We start from the raw sequence: 23,940 nt of genomic DNA, 5'->3' as shown, positions 1-23,940 counted from the left end.
TTCTTCGCCTTTGCTGCTTGTTCTATTTCCTTGGGCAAGGTTTTGTCTCATGTATGTAGGTAAATCCCAATGTGCAAAGGAGAAAAAAAGAAAAAAAAGGAGAACTTGGACCTTGCTAAGTCACTTCATTCCTGGGCTATGGATTCCTTGCCTGGGGCTTGTTATTTAGGGACAGAGGCTGCAAAAGGACATCTTTGGTCATCAAAACAGGCACAGTGTCATTCAATCTGTCACAACCTGATCAATGTCCATTTAAAACTCATTGGGCTCTTTTCCCCTTAACTTCTTCCTCCTCTGGTGATTAGGGACTTCCTAGTTTCCAAACTTGGTTTATTCATAGCCCATTTGTCCTTAGGCTAGGTGCTTAAATAGCTCTTTTCCCTCTTGGGTGTTTAAAGAGAATTATTGTATCCCCTTTCCACTCTTCCCACAAATGAAGCTCAGGCATGAAGGAAGGGCAGTCACAGGCTTTGATTAGTTTGGTTTTAGATGAAGGGCACTGGCAGACCAAGCTCCGGTGTAAGGTCACAGTGGGCGAGCACAGCATGGCCCACCATACCCAGTCTGCCTCGCAGAGCAACAGCTGCCCCAGCGCGCGGGCAGGCTCCTGAGAAATGTCAAGGTCTGGGATGGAGAACATGAAATGCTAACTCTAAACACCATGCATGTCCACTGAGTGGGCGAGTGTGAGCTCAAACTAGTCCGTTTGAGGCCCCGTACTCACGATGGGCCAAAGGCACCTCGTTATACAAGAGTGAGACCCTGCCTCCCAGGAATGAGCCTAGCAGGAAGGCATGGGAAACCCTCGCTGGCACTTTTTTGGGAAGCTGACTAGTGTGGCAGGATGGCCGAGACCTAAGAGGATGGGATTTTCAACGTTTTTTCTCCATTGCATTTCTGAAGGGATGAGTGACACAGAAGGAGTCTCCATGTGACTTAAGGTCTTTCATGGCACCTACAGTGGTTGTCTGCTCTCCAGCTGGAAAATGAGAAAAGCTCCTCACTTCAGGGCCAAGAAAGCCTGCAAAGCCTAAGCAGACTTGGCCTTGTGCTGTGTTAGCAAGCAAACCCGAGCTTACAGGGGTCTGCCATGTCTCCAGGTGACGTTTGCATAAAAGTTGGGTGTCTGGATGAAACCAGCTTGATTTTCTTTAGATCCTAAGCTTACAGCCGGCCTCTGCTCCCAGAACTGCTGTCAGTACACCTCTCTCCGGTCATACATTAGCAGCTGAGAAAGGTGCCTTTCAAAGAGCAGTATGGCAGTGAAAGCGGGGTTTTATGCCAAATGCTGCTCATGCAACCAGTCCAAACTCACTGCTGGGAACTGGCAGAGGGACTTCAAAGAGAGAAACTGGGCAATAACAAGTAAAGCAGCCTTGGAAATTGTTTCTGCCACTGTTATATAGAAAGACCAAATCACAGACTTGTCCCTGGATGTCAATGCGCCCATATGCGAAACAGGCAGCTCTCTGTAACTTATTTTTGTGACTGACATGTCAGTGAGTGAAATCCTCCCAAGTGCTATTACTAAAAATCAGTGCTCTGCCGGCTGTTGATGAATTGAGACCTACTTACATGGTCTCAAAGGGCAAAGCAATCAGTGCAGACTTTCCCCTTTTCTTTCTCTTCCTTCTTTATTTTTGCATTAACTTATCTGCAGTGGAAGCCACTGCTTTAGTAGCCATGGAAACCAAAACACCTCTTTTATTACAGGTATGTACAAGGCACTTGCACTGTAGGCTTCTGCACATACCTATCCGGCCAGGTGTGCCTTGTCTCTCACCCTGAGGACTTGTTCTGTAGGGACCCAGAGACCTGGCAGTTTCTGTGACAGTGAACATGTCTCGTATAACCTGTCTACCCAGCCCAGGAAATTGTGTTGAGACACTGTCTCATGAACATGCCCATTTTCAAAGAAAAAGACTGAAATCTGGGTCTGTGAAACAAACAGAAAAGGGTGCTTAAAGAAAGGGCTTGGTATTATGTCTATGTTTATTTTAATGTTTATGTTTATTTTAATGTTTATGATTATATTTATATTTATACTAGACCTAGAGATGGGGATAAACTAGAATTTTGTTTCCTAGTTCCTATGAATTTCTGGGATAAGCTACACAGACTCAAACTTGTAAACCTTGTGTCGCATCAAAAGCAGAGAAGGACTTTTTGCTACATATTACATGGCCCTGAACTCTCATGGGAACATCTGCTGTCAAGAGATTTCAAGACCATATGGGTTGAACTACCCCCAAACCAGCTGATCTTGCACCAGTTCTTCCTGAGCCAGAAGCTGCAGTAGTTTCAACACTTGAAAATAAATCTTTTCTCTCAAGTGAATTGGGAAGTAGACCTTACACCCAGCTTAACCCTCGCCTTTCACTGGATTCAAAATATATCTGTCTCTCTCACACCACAGCTACTGGCTGTGGTTGGTCACTGGGAGGATCTCATGCAACGTAATCTCATGAATTTACATTACCAGGTTTGTAGGAGAAGTTCTCCCTTGCCCAAATATGTTAAGGAGTTTCACTTTGTTCTGCCATTTTTATTGCTAGAGGCCAGGCTGATCCTAGACCTCATCTGGAAAGAGGAGTACCACATCTCTCTTCTCTTACCTCGAATCAGACTGGTTTGTGCTAGGGCAGTTCTCCGTGAATTTTCAGCCATGGGACACTGTTGCATTGAGGTGCTTAGAATATCTGGGCTTGACAAACCCTTTTTTTTTAAGGATATTACACATGAACACAGGTGACAAGGGAAGAATGACAGGGGAGCCAGGACTGAGTGAGTTTCAGCAGAGGAGAGGGTAATGGAGTGCATTGCAGGCACCTGCTATGGTAGTGAGACAACCTCAGTTGCTGGAGAGAGTTTCTCAAGTGCAAAAGGAAAGCCCCTAATCACACTGCTCATTATTTTTCTACATGATTCCTAGAGAGAGGGGCTGGCCCACTGGAAGGTGAAACTATCCCAATATTTAGGAGATTCAGAGATGAGAAGGAGAAGGGAGAAGGTCTGACAAGTGGTGGTATGAGACAGGACAAAATATGGTAGGGGAGCTACAGAGGAGAAGAAAAGCAGAACAGATAATTCTCAGTTTCACTGCTTTGGTCTTTTCCACTTTTGCCCTTTCTTCATTGCCTAAGACCATTTAGGACAAGCAGCTTTTCTTCTTACTTGTCTGTTAAATAATTATTGTGAAGCCTTGTGCCTGGCTGTTCCATCTGCTTCTTCACTGTGCTCACCTCATGGGGCATGCAGGGCTCTTGTAAACTTTGCCAGAGAGTAGGAATAGCTACTGCTATCCCTGGGACTGCCTGGCTCTACCTCTGCATTGCCCTGTGTGGAGGCTTTTCCCCGTTTGATCTGCAGGCGCTTTTCAGTAGCCAGTGGTGCAGAGTGGAGTCATAGCAGAAAGGCAAGCAAAGAAGAAGATCCCTTTAACCTGAGCTGTGACACAGCCTGTGCTCACGCTGTCTCTGCCCTGGGTTGTCTTATAACAGTCCTTCCCCAACCCTTTTCCACCCTAGCCAGAAAGCAGTAGGCAGCTGCATCTCCAAGCACTGCTTTGACTATTTTCCTGGCAGACTAACCCAACAGCCCCCAGCTTTCCCACCCCGACCTGAGGGGCTGGCACTGCTGTCCTTGGAACTGTCATCATGCACAAAGGATGGTCCAAAGAAGCTGCTGTTGCTCCCAGAGGGGCTCAGTTGTCTTCAGACCCTGTCCTTGCCAGGTAGCACCCAGCAGTGTAGGTGGCAGGAACTGTCAGGGCTGCTTCATGATAGTCTTCACCTTCATTCCCTTTTAAACTGGAAAGGGACCTTGGGCTGCGTGGCAATCTGGTCACAGTTCCGAGTACACCTGGGTGCGGGGAGCTGAAGACCCCGTGTGCTGTCCCACTGTAATATCAGCTTAACAATGGCATTCCTTTTCTGGTGATAGCTCGTGTGCTGACAGTGTCAGTTGGTCCTGCATGCTGGCCTATAGTCCTGGGAAGGAAATTTTTCCCATTGTATCACTTTCTTCTCAGTCTGTTGTTTGTAGTTATGGTTTGGTGAAGTCCTTAAACATGTGCTTAACTTTACTCATGTGCTGTCAGGTTTTTCAGCTTTATTTCCCGCAAATATGAGACCCCTGTGATTCTCTTCTCTCTCCCAGCAGGTCTGTCTGTCAGCTGCCTCCCCTAATAATTTTTCTAGTTATTGGCACTTTTCAGCCAAATTTTCCAGCATAATAAAGTTATATGTATAAAGATCTCGGCATAATAAAGTTATTGCAAGTTTCATGAAGAGCAAGGACTTGGAAGAGAAGAGACTGAGATACTCTGAAAGAGAGAAATGTCACCACATGAGCTCAACCTCTGTTAGACACCAGAGTACCCAAGAGAGAGAGTCGCACGGGCTCCTCAGTCATGGGAGAAGCCCCAGTCAGAGCTTGTTACTGACCACAAGCTTCATATTTCAAGGAAACCATGCTCGTGGTCAAGGGACAATATATTTCTAGGTTAGAGGAGTGTTTGTCTACATCCATCTTGCCCTTCTTGGGCGCTTTGTAGCTGTGGATTTTTTCCACGTGCTCAAGCCTAAACTGGTGGCTGGATCTGGAGTCAAGAAGAAACTGGTTGGCACTGCTGGGACTTTTGCTTGCTTCAGCAACATGCCATTCCATCTACTTACTACCTGGGCACATCCGAGAGTTTCTCCTAGCAAATTTGCCAGAACCCAGACATAGGATATCTCTTGTTCTTTTCTTGGTATCTAAGATATTTTTTCAGGTCCTTGTTCTTTGGAATTATAAATTTCTTATAAGGTATATGTGGGAGAAACAGAAAGGGTAGACTATTTGGGTTTTTTCTGGATTTAACATCCATTAAGCCCATTCCCTCCCATGTGCACACAAACTCACGTTCATCAGGCAATAGGACATAATAACCCTTAACCACCCAGCTCAGATCTTTGCTTAGCTCCACACTTGCCTGTGTTTTAGATGAAGGCTCCCTATTATTCCTAGTGATGAAGGCCAGTGCCATTTTATGGATGGAAGTCTAAGGACATGATGTTTCCCAAGCTGTGGAAGCAATGCCTCTTGCTGTAAGTCAGTAGGTAAATTCTCAGTAAGTTGGAAAAACATGGGATGCTCCAGAAAGGCATCTTGCCACAGGCAGCACCCTACACCGGGAACTCCCCAAGCTGGCCGGCAGGGAACACCAAGGGCTGGAGTGTTTGCCTCTTAGATACCTTATTTCAAGTGCAAAGGACCTTCAGCACTCAGAGCCCTGAACCCTCTACAGAAATCAGGTACATGGAGCCTTCCTGAGTGAACTTTTCCCAGGTTTGGCTGGAAGGAGAGGCCCTGTCACTGCTCCTGTGCCTACCCAGCAGCTCACTACTCTTGATCAAATTACAGGAGACCTGGGTTCAGCTGCTGACTGCCTCCAGGGAGACTGATCCCAGTCAGTTCATCCGCCGGCTGAATGGATCCACACCTCAGCCACAGAGCCACTGCAGACATTCCTTTCCCTCTCCCTGCCCTGGCGAACGTGCAGTGAAGTCCCACAGCTGGATGAGGTCTGGCAGGGGAGACTGAGAGTGGCCCCCACAGCACAACACATTATGGTTCGAGGTGAGGGAGGTGAACGCTGTCACAAGAGGGACCAGATCACAACCTGGCTTGCCCGCTCCTTTCACGAGTGCTCCCATGGTTGAGTTAGTACAGAAATTGGGAGTGCTAGCACCTTGCTGAGCTGTGTCCTGTGCAGGGCAAAACATATCCTGTATCTTCTCTGTTGACTGCTGAGACCCTCTCCCCATCTGATTCCCTCGGGTGGCAGAGGCAAAGGAGTGCTCAGTCTGCAGATCGCTCTTGTGCTCAGGCTGCCAGATTGCTGCTGCAGTTCCCAGTCCAGGGGGGGACTGTGAAACTTTGAGACATGCACTGAATCAGCATTGCAAGTGCTTGGGAAATTTTGAGGCCAAAGCCACAAGTGCCGGTTGCTGTGTGGCGTGGTTAGCTGGTAGCTGAGCATTAGTGGACCGGAGCACTACAATTATGTGAAGTCTGCTGCGGATCTAATCCTCAATCTCTTGCCCAAGGTCACATAAGAAGTCCATGGCAGAGAAACAATTGGAAACCAAATCACCAGAGCCCTAAGCTAATGTACTCGCTGCTGAATCAAACCCTGCAAAATAAAAGCTTTAAGCCCAATTGCATTGTAGCCATCGCACCCTTGATACAGCTGATTGTTAACACGGGTATAGGTGTCATGGGGACTAAAACTGATAGTGCGCAACAGATACCTGCTTCTGTCAGATTTCTATAAATATGTATTTAGCAACCACTTGCCATCTACTGAGCACAAAATAGCTATCCCATTAAATAACAATGCAATTATACTCCCAACCATAAACATTTCAACTGGAGCTCCAGTGTTATTTTTTCATTGCTTTGCCAAATTTTATTTTATTGCTCACCTGGAGCAAGTAACTGTTTCCTGACAAGTGAGTAAAATCTGGTTAGCTTTTGAACCTTTCTTGTCAGGCTTGCTGAGGAGGTCAGTAGACTTTGAACTTGATATTGGACTGTCTCAGGTCCTAGCTCTCAGCAAGTGTATTTTCTAATTCACATTTGCTATAGTCCTAGGGGTGCAATTAATTTTCTCTCTGGGTCTGATAAATAAAGCTTATGTGTTTCTTCTGCAATTCTCACTTTCTTTCCAAATGTGTCTTTCAGTTAAGAGGGAATATTTCTAAGCCCCTGGTAGGAAACAAGCACCTAACAATCCAGGCTTGCAGCTGTATGATTCCCTAGATTACAGCTACACTACAAGAAAGAATGCTATGAATCTACTTGACAATTTTTACTGTGATTTATTTTACTGAGGATTAATTAATCATTCTTTCACCAAAGAATTAACAACACTTTTTTTTCCAGCACAAAAGTGAATGGCTGCATTAACAAGCAGCTACAAACTGATTCCAAGCAGGCAACCAAGTGTCAGAAAAACAAAAAGGGATTTAATGCTGCCCCAATGGGGAGCTTTTGAGATGGGGAGCTAGGACGCCCGTTTGCAGCACAGTTTGGTAAGGCTTCTTGGCTGATTACTCCTTGTGGGATAGAAAATGGGACTGAATCCAGAATGCAAGGGGGATACTGGCTTGCACAGAATGAGAAAGGATCTTAACATTTCAAGCTGCGGACTCAGGTCTGTGCTGAGATTTGGGAAAGCTCAGCTGAACTGAGTTCATGTTGCTGAGGTTTGCATGGTTACTCCCTATTGCCTGGGTTTCTGACACACAATTCAGAAAGATTATTTCCCAGCAAACAACTCAGAGGAGCACAAAAGAGGCTTTCTCCTGGGCTTCACAGAACTCAGACGCTAACTCAAATCCAAGTAAACAAACCTAAAGTTTTGGATGCTCAACACCACCACACCACCCCCACCCCCCCCAAGACCCTTTGATTGTCCTGTCCCATGGCTTCTTTCCACGGTTCCAAGCAGTGCTGTGGTATTGACCCCGGCTGGGACATGCAGCGGTGCTTACCTCCAGGACCATCTCTGTCATCTGGAACTGCTTCTGGGAGACCTTGTCAGAGCTTACGGGCTCATGGAAGAGCAGGCAGAGCATGTCATACTTCTTCAGGGCCTGCTTGTAGTTCTTCTCGTTCAGGTCGATCACTCGGTCTTTCCCATCATAAGTGGGGAAGTTCAGTCCCTCTTCTGCCTTGCAGCAGAAAAGCAGGCAAAAACCTGCCAGGATCCAGCAAGTCGCCTTCATAAGGGGAGCCCTTGGGGTGCAGCGGAGGACAGGTAAATGTCCCCCTCCTTCTTAATTTGAGAAGAGGGGGAGACCAAAGGTTCTGGGTGAAGTTCCAACTGAGTTTCTCTTTCTGCTGCCTTCCTAGTGATCAGCCCAAACTCTGCAAGGCTGGTGGGGAGCAGCAAACTCTGCTGTCCTGGACTCACAACAAAGAGACAGACAGGAGAAGCTGTCAGGCCAAGCCCTGGATACCTTACATAGCTGTGTCCAGCTCCCGTGTCATTAGGAACTCCATTTTTAGGAAGCAGTTGTTTCAGGCTAAAAATAAACCCTGCAATGAATAAAAAGGACAGATATGACACCATTGAGGGACTCGCTGGCACTCTGCATCATCTGAGAGAGAGGGAGCGAGCAAGAGGGAGGGAGTGGAAGATGTCGATGCTGGGGAATATGCAGGCAGGGTTTGCAAAGGGACAGACTTCACTTGTGCAGACAACCAAGGCACTGCCTGTCCTACTAGGGCTTAACAAAAATAGAAGGTATTTGCTGCATTTTTTAATAAGGGTATCTCTCTTTGTAACCCCTTGGGCATCATAGTGATGAGACTTTGGATAACAGATCTTGGATTAAACAGTTTCAGGGCCTCATCTGGACCACTAGAGGAAAAGTCCCATTTCCTCAGCAGCAATGAGGTGATTGCTCATGGGACTCCCTCCTCCTCCTCCTCCTGCCTGGGGCACCGTCCAGAACTGACGGCTGACATTCAAACTCTTTTCTGAAGCTCTTTCACTGTTTGCAGGGTACCAGGAGAATTGCTGGCCCTTGGACCTGTAATCCCAAAGCAGAGGGCAGCTTATGTTGCAACCTCCCATGCCCACAGCAGTTACCAAGCCCCATACATTGCTGGTGAGTGGTTAAAACCTTATCGTACCATGGGGGATGAAGGGCAGGAGGCACGTGCCCCGGCCGGTGTCTTGGAGCAGGAGGCAGGGCTCTCCTCAAGGTGATGGAGAGATGCCACCATCGCTGCTGGCCTCCCAGCCAATGGGACCTGCCTGCTGGTCCCGAGGGGGTTTTTCACACAACCCTGTTGCATTTCCCAGCAAGCTGTCCTGCATATTCCTTCCTCTTCAATTCCCGGGAACAGTGACTGATTCCTCCTTCCCCGGGAGCTGTGTGCCGGCTGCCGCTTTGCCGTGCCGCCTGCACCACGCTGCTGGGGGAGAACGGCTCAGTGGCCCCATCTTTCACCTCTTCCCCTCCTGACCAGGGTGTCACTGCTACCCCATGATTGGCAGCGACAGGCAGGTGGAGGCAGGCCAGCTGGCCACATGCCACCACCGGGGCTGACGTGGATCTGTTGGAGAAGGCATGCTGAGGGGCTGGCAGAGAAGAGATTGACAGGGGGCACGGGTCTCTCCCCCCTGCCAAAGTGATGTGCAGACAAGTGGCCTTATCAGGCCTCCTCCTTGCATGTTGCTCCACCCCAGCCTTGCTCCATCTACACCTGGGAGGAGATGATGTCCCTTCTTGGTGCATGCAACTCTTGCCCCAGCCAGCTCTTCCCATTATTTCAATATTTGGGGCAAAAGGCGAGCATTACTTAGCAATTATAGAATCATAGAATCATAGAATCATTTAGGTTGGAAATGACCTTTATGATCACTGAGTCCAACCATAAATGTAACACTGCCAAGTCCACCACTAAACCATGTCCCTAAGTGCCACATCTACACATCTTTCAAATACCTCCAGGGATGGTGACTCCACCACTTCCCTGGCAGATTATACCCACCTCCTGGGTGACTTAGGAGCACACATCCCCTCAGCATTCACTTCCAACCTGAACATCCCACAACATGGCTGAAAATCTGTAAGCAACAGTTTCCAAGCTTGTCTTATTTCCAAAGTCTCCTTTTAGTTTCTGCTCATGCCTTTTCAGAAGTTCAATGTTTGCCTGAAACTTGAAGTCCTAACGATGAAGCCTGAGGAATGTGGGTAGAAGCCAGAGCAGGACAGCCTCAGAAATACACTGCCGTTGGAGGCACACTTCAGTGGCAGTCATTTCTAGAGGGAGATGTGACAAACCTGGATATGCCCGATTGCTTTTAGTGAGAGACGCAAGACTTGGGTCACAGTGGGTGGCAATGGCTGGGTAGGCTTTTACTGAATGTTTAGGCTGTAAAATGCACAGCTGGGATTGTGGGATGACCAAACACACACCAGGCTGGCTGGCTGCCTTTGAAGGACCCCATGGATTTGGGGCGCAGGAGTAGGCTTCCACTGGCATCAGAGTGTATTTTAAAGCAGGCACACATCAGACAGGGCTGTAAAAATGAAACGTTCGCAGCTACTTCAAAATTGGTTTCCCAGGCTCCTGCCCTCATTTTATTCTTGTAGATCTTCAGCAATTGCCCCACTTTCAAATCACTCAAGCTATTTTTGAGCCACTTTCTCTCTAGTCTGAATAACTTTTTAATCTGCCTAAAAATAGACACAATCCAATTTTCATTTTCTCCTCTTTTTGCTATAAAAAAAAGGAATAAAAAGGCTTTTTAGTCACAAAAGTGTTGCCTCATTAGCCCCAGACACATCTGTTTTATCTGCCCATGGCATAAGTAGCAAAGATCTGTGACTGTTAGGCTTCACCTCTGCTCCAAAGGGAATTCCTCCAGCAGACCAACATTGGATGTCACAGTCACTGGAGAGTCCACCTCTTTGTCTCTCCACTCAAAACCTCAGTGGGACTATTAGTGCTAAATCCAGTGTACTTTTTGGGGCAGGCTCACTGTCAAGAAAATGACAGTGTGTAGATCTCATGGATTTGGGGAAGCTGAGTTTTGTTGAAGGCCCCTTTCTATGGGACACTGACAAAAGGCTTCTGTGTGTGCCAGATCCTCCCCTGTAGAAGCAACAGCAGTTCCCCATAAAAGGGGATGATGAGGCGGTTAAAGAGCTTTTCTGTGAAATCTTGGATTTTGCATTCACAGGTTCACTACAAATACTTTATGCTATCTTTCTGCATAGTCCAAGACCTTCCTGATCCCACTTAGCTGTCTGTGGTTGCAACACATCTGTTTCTGTGGCCAGTGCCATGCAAAGGAATTATATGGTCAGCACTGTATGTATCCTGGGACATTTGCCCTTCAGCTCATTCTCTGGAAAAGCTGATATCTGTTAGTCTCTGACATAAATTAATAATCTCCATCCGTTATTAGACGGGGGTGGAAACATAGTGACAAAGGATGAGGAAAAGGCTGAGGTACTTAATGCCACCTTTGCCTCAGTCTTTAGTAGTAGAGCCAGTTGTTCCCTGAGTACCCAGCCCCCTGAGCTAGAAGACAGGGGCGGGGAGTAGAATGAAGGCCCCATAATCTACGGGGAAATGGTGAGTGAACTGCTACAGCACTTAGACACACATAAGTCTATGGGTCTGCATGGGATCCACCCAAGGGTACTGAGGGATCTGGTGGATGTGCTCACCAAGCCACCTCCCATCATTTATCAGCAGCCCTGGCTAACCAGAGATGTCTCAGTTGCCTGGAGGTTAGCAAATGTGATGCACATCCACAGGAAGGGCTGGAAGGAGGATCCAGGGAACTACAGGCCTGTTAGTCTGACCTCGGTGCCTGGGAAGGTTACAGAGCAGATCACCCTGAGTGCCATTATGCAGCACATGCAGAACAACCTGGCGATCAGGCCCAGTCAGCATGGGTTTATGAAAGGCAGGTTCTGCTTGACAAACCTGATCTCCTTCTACAACAAGGTGACCCGTTTAGCAGATGAGGAAAAGGCTGTGGATGTTCTTTACCTGGACTTTACTGAGGCCTTTGACACCATTTCCCACAGGAGAAACTGGCTGCTCATGGCTTGGATGGGCATGTGCTTCGCTGGGTTAAAAAATGGCTGGATGGCTGGGCCCAAAGAATGGTGGTGAATGAAGTTAAATCCAGTTGGCAGCCAGTTGTTCCCCAGCTCTCTTTATTAGTGACCTGGACAAGGGGGTTGAGTGCACCCTCAGTAAGTTTGCAGATGACACCAGGTTGGGTGGGAGCATGGATCTGCTTGAGGGTAGGATGGCTCTACAGAGGGATCTGGACAGGCTGCATTGATGGGCCAAGGCCAATGGTATGAGGTTCAACAAGGCCAAGTGGCGCATCCTGCAGTTGGGTCACAACAACCCCATACAGCACTACAGGCTTGGGGAATAGTGGCTGGAAAGCTGCCCAGCAGAAAAGGCGTTGGTCGACAGCTGGCTGAATATGAGCCAGCAGTGAGCCCAGGTGGTCAAGAAGGCCAATAGCATCCTGGCTTGTAACAGGAATAGCGTGGTGAGCAGGACTAGGGAGATGATCATCCCCCTGTACTCAGCACTGGTGAGGCCGCATCTTGAGTACTGTGTTCATTTTTGTGCCTGTCACTGCAAGAAAGACATTGAGGTGCTGGAGCGTGTCCAGAGAAGGGCAATGGAGCTGGTGAGGGGTCTGGAGAACAAGTCTTATGAGGAGTGGCTGAAGGAACTGGGGTTGTTTAGTCTGGCACAAAGGAGGCTGAGTAGAGATCTTATCACTCTCTACAACTACCTGAAAGGAGGTTGTAGTGAGGTGGGGGTCAGTCTCTTCTCCCAAGTAACAAGTGATAGGACAAGAGGAAATGGCCTCAAATTACACCAGGGGAGGTTTAGATTGGATATTAGGAGAAATTTCTTCACAGAAAGGGTTATCAAACATTGGAAGAGGCTTCCCAGGGAAGTGGTTAGGCTCTTTGAGATATATTCATTGAGCAAAATCCTGGCTCCAGGGAATTAGGTTGCAAAACCACCCCTGACGTGCATTGAAGTAGGATTTTACTTTGTTTCTGTTAATTTCGTGAGGATAGGTATCAACAGAAATACAACAGAAGTGCTCAAAACAGTACAATCTCAGCCCTTGAGGCCTGCGGAAAAGCAGGGTAGGGATGTAGGATCAGTAAATATCTCCTTTTTGTTGAATTTTTTTTCCTACTTGTATTAGAAATCAGGGATATCCACTTGCTGCTCCTCCCTCCTGGCCACTGCAGCCGCACTCCATTCTGCCATTCTCACCTTCATTGTCCTTTCTAGTTCACACAGTAAAAGAGTTCCCCAGCCACTGCTGATCCAAATGCTTCAGTGAGCCTTTTTTCCAGGGCTTCAGGATTTAAGGTTCTGCTTTAGCTAATCTCTTTTCAAGCCTCTAAAACCTCATATGTTTTGCAAGATAGGAGTATTCAGAAAATATGTCTTTTGCCACCAGCTAGCCAAGCAAGGTCACAGCTCATAATAACTTTGAGTGTACTGCTGTCATTAGGGTGGAAGCCTCAGAGACACACTGAACCTTTCTAAGGAGACTAAGGGGATCACTGTCATCTCAAGGAAAGCTCTGCAGTGTGAGAAAACCTAGTTCTCTCTCCCTTCCCTTCAGGTGACAAGTCTTTCATGGTGCTCTACATTGCCTGTACTCTAATGCAGTCACGTCAGTGATGGTAAGTACAAGGCAGAGAAGTTGTACCATTTGCACTCCCTCCCTTTTCTTCCTGTTTTAAACTTCCAGAGATCTTTGTGTATTTTGACTGAGGTGTCCTGAGACCTGCCGTGTGATAAGAAGGTGCTATAAACCCTCCTGTTTTCTGACACACAGGCACTGGTTTTGATGCGGAAAATAAAACACAGCACAGACAAAAGCACCTACATGAAATTTTATAGAAGTTGTAAAAGGAAGGTCAATGAGATGACCCAGAAGTCCTGACTTACTCTGACCATGTAGGGTCTAGGCTCATTGACATTTCAAAAAAGTCTTGTCTTTTTTAGGCACCATGTCCCCCACAGCAAAGTTGCTCTGTGCCACCTTATGGGGATCATTGCACCTCTCTGTCTTTGGGAACCAGTCTGGCATCTGTGTCTTATACAGGTCAGAAAGTAGTTTAGAAGGTCAGAATCAGGACTGTCCCAGAAGAATTGAGAGAGTTCCCTCCCAATGGGTTTATAATCACTACACAGCAAGAAGAGATTTAACTCAGATTTCACGCAGGGCCAAATGGAAGTGGGCCTATTGTCATGGATGGAAATGGCTGGGAAGGAGAGCAATAAAGTGAAAATGAAAAGCATAAGGAGAAATGCTGGAAGTAGATAAGGCTGCTTCTTCATGCAGAGGTCTGACAAGGGGCATCGGAAAGCAAGCTGCTGTGGTGGCTAGGGGACCCATCAGGTGGACTGGAAAAGGCTGCAGGTAGCCTGCAGCAGGACACGGAGGCAATGACCTAGAATCATAGGATCACAGAGTCATCTAGGTTGGAAGGGACCTTTAAGATGATCGAGTCCAACCATCAACATAACATTGCCAAAACCACCACTAAACCATGCCCCTAACCACCACATCTACCCATCTTTTAAATACCTCCAGGGATAGTGATTCAACCACTTCCCTGGGCAGCCTGTTCCAATGTTTGATAACCCTTTCTGTGAAGAAGTACTAGAGGTGGGGCCTTACCAGTGCCAAGTACAAGGGGATGATCACCTCCCTAGTCCTACTCACTGCACCATTCTGGATGCGGGCCAGGATGCTATTGGCCTTCTTGGCCACCTGGGCACACTGCTGGCTCATATTCAGCCAGCTGCCGACCAACACCCCCAGGTCCTTCTCCACCAGGCCACTTTCCAGCCATTCTTCCCCAAGCCTGTAGCGCTGCATGGGGTTGTTGTGACCCAAGTGCAGGACCTGGAACTTGGCCTTGTTGAACCTGCCTACCCTTCCCGGCTGGGCTGACAGGTCTGCCAGCCTGTGGGAGCAGGGTATGACCTATCCACATGCAACCCACCTTGGAAATGGTGGAGGGGATCCCCAGGGGGCTTCCTGCACATAGCACTGGGATGAGAGGATTTTTCCCATTGTTCCTGTTGTTTATGCAGGAGCCAGCAAACACATGCTACCTCTAATACACCCAGACAGTTTCAAAGAAAGAAGAGCTTAAAATTGGCATTCTATGAATCCTAGCTAGGGCGAAAGCTTTGCACCTGGCTGTACCTGCATTGCATTACACATGTTAGAAGAAGCCTGAATGCTACTAATGAGTGGGCAGAGAGACGGTAAAAAAAACCAACCCTGATTTGAAAATGTTCCAGGAAAGACCATTTCATAAGCTGCAGGTCCCAATCATGTTTGGTAAGCGTGCAGGGCTACACTTAGGTGTCCCATCACTCCCTGCGCTTTTGGCTGCAAAAACTCCTCTGAGGATGGAGTAACTGGCACCCTGCCTAAAGAAGCCAGGCCCAGATTTATTCACTGAGCCTCTAATGGGATCCCATGCCCACAGTTTGCAGGATATTGCTTCTGTGGGACTGGGCACAGGGGAGCTCTGTTTGTGGCTGTTTAGGTCTGACAGGCAATGCCTTTTCAGAGCCATAGGAAGGCAGCCTTGTCTGGGCAAATAGAGTTTTGGAAGAGACTTTTGAGCAAGTACCTGACCTTCTGGCTCTATCTAACATGAAAACGGGGGGATGTGACTTAGTCATAGCCTGGTAAGTAAAATCTTCACCTTGCCAGTAATCACAACAAGCTGTGGTCCTACAGACGTGCCCCAGAGCTCTGCCAATCTGTGCTCAAAGCAGCCCAAGCAGAGTCCCAGCCATGCTGCTGCCTGCAATGTTCTCCTGCCCACCTTCACTTCTGCAGGACCTGGGAGCAAGGAGAGGGGTCCGACGTGCATTTGCCACTGGGCCTTTCAACCTTTTTTTTGATGTACAAACTCCTAAAATCTTTCTGGTGTCAGTGCAGATCCCTGCATAACTTTAAGCTGACTGATAAGAGGTCCTTTTTTCCACAGATACCTCTAAGGCACCCTACTTCAGAGAAACTCTAGCACCACATGCTGAAAAACTCTCCCTCAAGATAAATCCCATGGCATGTCACTGCCACCCTGCCACGTTCTATGTCACCTTCCTGCCCTGTGATGTCACAACCGATGAGTTAAAGCAGTTTCCCCTGAGACAGGGGCATGATCTCCCCCCAGGGGGAAAGGTGTGGATGGGTGCTTCAGGAGGGACAGGAGATGGCTGGGAGTAAGAGATGAACATTTAAATTTTCCACTCCACAGGCTTCCCATGGGGCTTTGGAAAAATACCTCTGTGTGTCAGTTCTTCATCAGTTCTAGACTGATGGTGAATTAGTACTTTAGGCAAGCAGGGAGCCTGGGACAGGTCTGGGCTACTGAAGGCTTTAGCATGCTGGAGAGATCAAGAAGGGGACACAACTGCTGCTGGCAGTGTTATCAGCAGAGCTGGTTCAGAGACCTGGCCAGGAATGTTGCCATGAGAGATGCTGAGAGATGAGGTCTGGGCGATGACCATGAAAACGCGGTGATCCAGAGCCAAGCCCTGAGCTGGTGTGAAAGTGTGGCCCAAAGCTGGTCCCCTGAGAGCTGGGGTGTGAATGGGTGCAGGCTGAGCTCTGGCCCAGGGGCCTCAGTAATTACTAATAATATAGTAATAATATAATGACTAATAATAAAGTAAAAGAAATAAACTGCATGGTCTGACATGGTGTGTTCCCTTCTGGAAACCCTTAGGGCACATGCAGCCCAGTCTGGCCATTTCCATCGGTCCCCTGCCTTTTTCTTGGAGGACGTGGGATCACTGGACTCCTGCCTAGCTTTGGCCATGATCGGTATGTCCAAGCACATGTTCATGTCTCTGCCTGCATGTGCCCGTGCACGCAGTAACCACCCAGACCTCTGGAGACAGGGTCTAAACCAAGGATCCTGCACCAGGCAGGGTTGGAGTGGCCAGCTCTGTGGTGCCACTTGCACCTCAGGTTTCTCCTAGCCATGAGAGCACCGGCGTATTTAATAACATCTTGATGACTGGAGGGGTGTTTAATTTAGTGGCGTGGCGCCGGCTGCTGCTGACAGAGCTGTGCCCAGCAGATTTACACCTGTTGCACTGGAGCGGCAGCTCAGCTCTCCTTCACTCCCATCCTCCTGTGCTGCCCCTCAAAACCTTCCCCCTCCCCTGTCCGGGCCATGATGTCTGCCGGGATGCAGCTGGCAGGGCTGGGAAGCGCTGGGGTGAGCTCACTGTGCCACAGGAACCTCATTCCTTTTGGATGATGAGCTGGACAAGCTTAGCACGCTCCTTAATTTTGTAAGGGGACAGAAAGGATTTGCTGCTCTTGAATTTCTGCTCCATTTTGACCTCCCGCTTATCTAACAGGACTTTGTACTGTCTGGGATGGCCTTGAATCTTTTTAGAAGGTCTGTTGGCACCCGTCAGGCATGTGCATTTCTAAGGTGAATAGCTTTCCAGGCAGTACCGATGTCTTACAGGCAGACCTTTATGCATGCTCTGGGCATGCTTTTTCTTTTTTTTTTTTTTTTATGTCAGGCAATTTTTTAATTCAAATTCTTCTATGTGAACAAGCCCTGCTGGCAGCAAACCCACCATAGATATTGTTATGTAGCTGGGGTACAGTTACACAGCATTCCCAAGCATTCAAAAGTAATGACTGAGGTATCCCCTTCCTTTAGATCATTAAGTCAGCCTAGAAGCCAGGAGATCTGAGAAGTGTCTCGGTTGTGATATTTTTCCCCAGCATGGCAGCTTCTGGGTGCCTGTGTTCAAGCTTTTACCTGCAGCCACAAAAGTCAAGAAAAGCTTCTCTACTAAAGCTTTTCTGTTTGAAAATGGAAGCTGCAATGCTTGAGTAATGGCGTGATTCCTGCCACCAAGAGCCATGGAAGGACCTGAAAATCATAAACTATATGATGATATGCTAGAAGTTATCAAAAAGTTGGAGACCTCGCCTCGCTCCTTAGGGATGGTTGCAAACTGCTGTTGCAGCTGATGGTGGGAAGAAGCATGTCTCTGCCTTACTGAGAATTGGCTGCTACCAACAATTAAGGGTGGCTAGCAGCTTTTTGGCCAGAGGAAACATCTCACAGCTCCTTTTCAATCTTTTTGTACCTCTCCTTAGAAATTGTTGCCCATGCTTGAAAAGACACTGGCTTGTGCTGCTGAAGAGTGTCCTCATCCTGGGACAGAGCACTTCTGAGTCTCATGGTGGGACTTTGGGAAGTGGAGACTGAGGCTCCACCTGGTGAGGATGAATGCTCAGAGGAGCACTGCTAGAAGGAAGAGACCCCAGCAGCAGCCTCCTGCACCAGCCCTGCCCTAGGACACACACAAAAAAAAAGCCCAACACCCCCCAAAACATGCAACTAGCACTTCCCTGGAGAAAAGGCAGTAGCTGCGTCTCTCCAAGCCCGGGGCCAGCAGGGCCTTGTGCCAGAGCATGGCTCTGGTTTCCTTTCTGTCCTGAGGTTTCTAGCTAAGCACCACCTGGCAGCATCCCTGGGTTGCAGCCTGGGCCGTGGCTTCCATAAAGGGCTGCTGGTTTCGCTCATATTTATAACGCTTGCCTTCACTGCTGCGTGCCAGCTTGCAGAGGTCAGGTCTCCCCCAGGCACAGGGAGTCATTCCACAGGGAGTGCTCCTCTTTCTATCCCTGTGTGCCAAGGGGCATCCCACCTGCCAGCAGACGGGACCTGGACATGGCTGGGTGGGGGGCATGGCAGAATGGTCCGGGGAGGGAAAGGGGATGGGGCAAAGAGGGCACGGAGGACATACGGTGCCTGGTTTCTAGTGTAAACTGGGAGGTGTGTGGCCTTCTCCAGCAGTGCAGGGAAAGTGTGACCCACTACAACCCTGTGGGAGACAGGCTATCTCCAGGCAGGTGAAGAATTTTCTCCTTCAGCTGCATTTTAGTTGGCACTGCTAGTAAGGAGGATCTCAAAAACTAGGGCATGACTCCTGCACCGGATGTGTGTTGGACCCTTCTGCTCTAAGTTCATCAAAGATGACTTTGGACTGACTTGTTCAGCTGCTAGCTGTACAACATGATACACTCCAAGTGGAGTTGCATCAAAGAGAAGATTAGACCACCAGAGGCCAGCCTGTGGCCAACGTTCAGATATTCCTCATGGTTTGACAGGGAGAGCAAACTATGGCATTGCTCTCGACAGCTTCCTTACAGAGCATTGTGGCCTTAGTGAAGGCTGGAGACCCCTGAATGGGGAGTATTTTGGTGGGCAAGAGATATGAGTCAGCCCAGAGGATGTGACAGATTTTAGGTACAAAGTAAGGTTGTACGTTGATGGTGTTCTTATAAACATCTGAAGGGTGGGTGTCAACAGGATGGGGACAGACTCTTTTTAGTGGTGCCCAATGACAGGAGAAGGGGCAATGGGCACAAACTGGAACACAGGAGATTCCATCTGAACATAAGGAGAAACTTCTTTACTTTGAGGGTGGCAGAGCACTGGAAGAGGCTGCCCAGAGAGGTTGTGGAGTCACCTTCTCTGGAGATATTCAAAACTCGCCTGGATGTGTTCCTGTCCAACCCGCTCTAGGTGAACTTGCTTTGGCAGGGGGGTTGGACTAGATGATCTCCAAAGGTCCCTTCCAACCCCTGCCGTTCTGTGATTCTGGGATGATTCTTCATCCTCTTCCGTCTCACAGCACGTGCGCAGTATCAGGCCCCAGCACTGCAAACGGCTCTTCTGCCTCTCAGGAGCTGCACGTCAGGGTTGTGTGTAGCATCAGCACGCTGGAGGCTGCAACTAAGCTCCTACAAAGCTCCCCAGATTAGCAGGTGTGGGTGTACGGGGCAGGGACAGAGTAATTTGAGCTGGAGTTACTGTTAGTTAGCGCAGTTGGGCAAATGTCAGATGTGAAAAGAGGATCCAAAATGATCTAGCACAGCAGTTTGCGCTCAGTTCTTACCAGCCAGTAGCAGGAAACAAAGATAGCTACATATTAGTAAATATAACCGTTCTTCCTTGGTCAAGACCTTTTTCTTGACTTTTTTTTTCCTTTTTTTCTGTGTGGGTTTGTGGTGTTTTTTTTTTTCTTTTTTTTCCATTTCAGTCTAGTACAGAGGGAAAGATTCCCAGGATAATTATGGAGCTTTCCTTATGCTATCTGGGATGTTTTGACGAAGATACAAATGCCTACCTTGCCATAAAGTGACATTTTCTGGACTACTTACATTACTATTTTGTCTGAGTTAAAGCCTGCAAGACTTATGAATACAATGCCCTTTTTAAAGACCAAGTCCAGGCTGCAGTCATTTCTGGATCACTATTTCATTTGCAAGTAGCAGATTTGCGGGGTTTAAACAGGCAATTAGATATTTAAGGCTAGTTTTGTAAAGATATGAAACTTTTATTTTTTTGCTACTCCTACAATTTGTTCTGGTTACTGTTTGTCCAGATTAGACCCACAAAGCAGAGATTTAGGCAGCTAAATGACTCAGGACAGGGCCTGATTCAATGATTCATTTAATATTTTTCAAATCTCGTGAAGACCCCAAGTACTTAAGACTTAAGTAAGTCCTCTTGAATTCCATATGTTGTGAACATACACAGAAGCATGTGGCTGAACAGCATCATTTATGCTGCTAGAGTAAACCCAAATAACTGCACATGCCAAAAAGGGGAAGACTACCTAAAAATCATCTCATGCAAACCCTCAATGACATTAATTGAAGTGCTAATTGGAAAATATCCAGCTAAAACCCTTCAGTGGCAGAAAGCACAAATCCTGTAACATAAAGGACTTTACTCTTATGTTTTAATTTGACAGAACTGTTCAGATAAAACAGTGAAAATATTTCTTTTGACTTTTTTAATTGCAATGCTTTTATTTTTACCCAAATTTTCCCTTCTGTACTTAATCTGCATCTCAGATAACAGCTGGGAGACCACCGGTTGAGTATCAGGCCCTAAAATCACCCCATCCACTGGGAACACTGTGGAGGAAACCCGTCGAGCCTTTTACCCAGGGACAGGGTGCAGGACCGTGTGAATCTGCCCACAGTCCTCAGGCCCTGAGAGACTTCACTTATTGAACCCTAGTAAACCAAACACGATGACCAGCTGCTATCTATAGCTACCCAGTGACAGTAGGTTGGCTTTTTTTTTTTTGGCCTGTAAATTACGGGACACAGGTGGGGAATTTATTAGCATACATAAAATTAGGAAGCAGCACTCCATCCATCTCCCCGCTGATGCTGACATCCTGCGAGATGTGGACCTTCTCTGAAGTGTTAGCCTGTACAGCCCTGAGCCCAGGGAAAACACTTAGGCCTGTGCTTAATTTTGCATCCCATTAGGTCTGCCCTTGTGCTAGAAGTTAAACATGTGGGTCACTGTTTTCCTGGAACAGAGCCCAACTCCTGAAGGTCCTTCAAGATTTAGCTAGATAGAGCTTGTCAAATGATACAGTGCAATTAATATAATGGGATTCCGCTCTCTTTTCTATTAGTGGCTGATTTCTGATGGATAGGCTGGATGGGTCTGAAGTATACATCCAGTCATCAACAGTTTTTCACAAACTGTCAGGTATATGGACATTGGTGTATTCTAATTAATGGAGTCTCTTCTGGGCTGCCTTTTTGTAGCTGACCAAGGACGTACCTTCTCGCAGACCCAGTGCCCACTCGCAGAAGTCTAAATTAGGACCCAAACGCTGAAGCTCAAAAGTGACTCCGCTTCGGTTGTCAGAAGCTGGTGGCTCTCCAGTCTCCTAGGTGGTGGGATATAGCCCCCCCTGTGTCACCTGCGTGGTGGTGTGCCTGCCACTGCAGGAAACGGAGACTGATCTCTGTGCCTCCTCTGACAAAGGCAAAGTAGGTGATGGGATGACCACGTCGTCCAGGTGAGGTTACCTGGTTGCTCCCTGCACTGCTGTCCTTGACTTCTCTGCCCTTGGCCTGTTCCTAAAGTCACCCATAAGGTTTTTCTTCCTCAAAACGGGACAAAACAGCAAACAAGCATCTCTCACTGGCATTCCCAGAACACCGAGGAGCCCGGGTCGGGGAGCAGGCAGCTGTGACGCTGGGTGCTGTGCAAGCACATGGATGGGGCGAGTCGCTGCCTGACTCGGTGGCCACAGTAAATGGTGGGGGACCACGTGTGAGGATGCAGTCGTGGTGCTCCTGGTCAGCACACGCTGATTTCTCGTGGAGCAATGTAGGCAAACCCCTACTTTGCAAGGACGGCTGTCTCGTTTCACATTCCTGAGTGGACCACATCGCCCTAAATAGGGGCTGAGCCCACACAGCAGCCCAGTAATCAAACAGGCGAGAACCCATCTTCTGCCTCTGCCCAGCCACCTTTCCTCCCGAAGACTGTAGGCACTATTTCACGGTTGGGGTTTTTTGGGTTCGTTTTTTTTTTTTTTTTTTGAGACCTTTCCCACTTCACCCATTTCAGATAAAAATTGCCCGACGATTCGGAAGTCAGGGGGGCCCCCACGCAGGGAGCTGTGGCCCACGCGGCAACACAAACACGCGCTCCCTTGGGAAATGGCTGATAAACATCAATTTCCCCTCCCTCCCCCGCCTTTTCCACCCGGAAAAGCGGCAGCGTAAGGGCTTTGCCCCGCCGCACCTGTGCCCACCCCCCTCCCCGCCGCGCCGTGCCCTGCGCCCCCTCCCCGCCGGGCACGGGAGGTGCCGCCGCCGCCGCCAGGTGGCGCCGCCGCTCCGCGCGTGGCGCTGCCTGCTGCCCGCGCGCTGCCCGCTCTGCCCGCCGGACCAACTCGCCTCCCCCTTCCCCCGGCTCAGGTGCGCCGAGGGCCGACAGGTAAGCCCCGCGCCCGGGGCGAGTGGCGGCGGTGACGTCACGGAACCACAGAACGGCGGGGGGTGGAAGGGGCCTTCGGACATTACCTAGTGCAACAACCCCCCCGGCAGGGCAGGGTCACCTGGAGCAGGTTCATAGAAGCGCAGGGAGGTTTGGGTTGGAAGGGACCTTAAAGATCGCCGAGTTCCAACCCCCCCGCCATAGACAAGGACACCTCCCACTAGACCAGGTTGCTCAAAGCCCCATCCAGCCTGGCCTTGAACACTTCCAGGGATGGGGCATCTACAGCTTCTCCAGGCAACCTGTTCCAGTGCCTCACCACCCTCACAGTGAAGAACTTCTTCCTAATATCTAGTCTAAATCTACCCTCTTTCAGTTTAAAACCGTTACCCCTCTTCCTATCACTATACTCCCTGATAAAGAGTCCCTCCCCATCTTCCCTGTAGGCCCCCTTTAGGTACTGGAATGCTGCAATAAGGTCTCCCCGGAGCCTTCTCTTCTCCAGGCTGAACAACCCCACCTCTCTCAGCCTGTCCTCATAGGAGAGGTGCTCCAGCCCTCTGATCATCTTTGTGGCCCTCCTCTGGACCTGCTCCAACATCTCCATGTCCTTCTTATGTTGGGGGCAGGACAGGAATGCATCCAGGTGAGTTTTGAATACTCCCAGAGAAGGAGATTTCACAACCTCTCTGGGCAGCCTGTTCCAGTACTCTGTCACCCTCAAAGTAAAGTTTTTCTTATGTTCAGATGGAATTTCCTGTGTTCCAGTTCCAGTTTGTGCCCATTGTCCATTGTCCTGTCGCTGGGCACCACTGAAAAGAGTCTGGCCTCATCCTGTTGACACCCACCCTTTAGATATTTATAAGCACTGATGAGATCCCCTCACAGCCTTCTCTTCTCCAGGCTAAACAGAACCAGGTCTCTCAGCCTTTCCTTGTAAGAGAGGTGATTCTGTCCCTTGATCATCTTCGTAGCCCTCCGCTGGACTCCCTCCAGTAGTTCCTTGTCTTTCTTGAACTGAGGAGACCAGAAGTGGACGCAGTACTCCACATGTGGCCTCACCAGGGCTGAGTAGAGAAGGAGGATCACCTCCCTCGACCTGCTGGCCATGCTCTTTTTAATGCACCCCAGGATACCATTTGCCTTCTTGGCCACAAGGGCACATTGCTGGCTCATGGTCATCCTGTTGTCCACCAGGACTCCCAGGTCTGTCTCTGCAGAGCTGCTTTCCAGCAGGTCGACCCCTAACCTGTACTGCTGCATGGGGTTATTCCTCCTCAGGTGCAGGGTCCTACACTTGCCCTTGTTGAACTTCATTAGGTTCCTCTCCGTACAACTCCCCAGCCTGTCCAGGTCTCGGTGAATAGCGGCACAGCCTTCTGGTGTGTCATCCACTCCTCCCAGTTTTGTGTCATCAGCAAACTTGCTGAAGGTACACTCTGTCCTCACATGTGGCATCATGACATTTTCTTCCTCACCTGCCCTGCCAGCTCACAGCTGCCTGCCCCGTAATGCCGTTTGTCTGACA

General features: G+C 48.7%; 1 protein-coding gene across 1 annotated transcript in view; it reads right to left on the bottom strand.

Annotated features, from left to right (window-relative positions):
- Window positions 1-7,945, bottom strand: part of CASQ2 (calsequestrin 2) — a 35,916-nt gene extending 27,971 nt beyond the window's left edge. The window contains exon 1 of the mRNA XM_082493810.1: window positions 7,542-7,945. Within this exon, the coding sequence (XP_082349936.1) occupies window positions 7,542-7,775 (234 nt within the window). The 5' untranslated portion in view covers window positions 7,776-7,945. The remainder of the gene's footprint in view (window positions 1-7,541) is intronic.
- Window positions 7,946-23,940: the final 15,995 nt, after the last annotated feature.

The sequence above is a fragment of the Vanellus vanellus genome, assembly GCF_965231255.1.
Source record: "Vanellus vanellus genome assembly, chromosome: 1".
NCBI classification, from domain to species: Eukaryota; Metazoa; Chordata; class Aves; order Charadriiformes; family Charadriidae; genus Vanellus; species Vanellus vanellus.
Note: the sequence above shows the minus strand (reverse complement) of the source record. Positions and strands in the feature narration are given on the sequence as shown.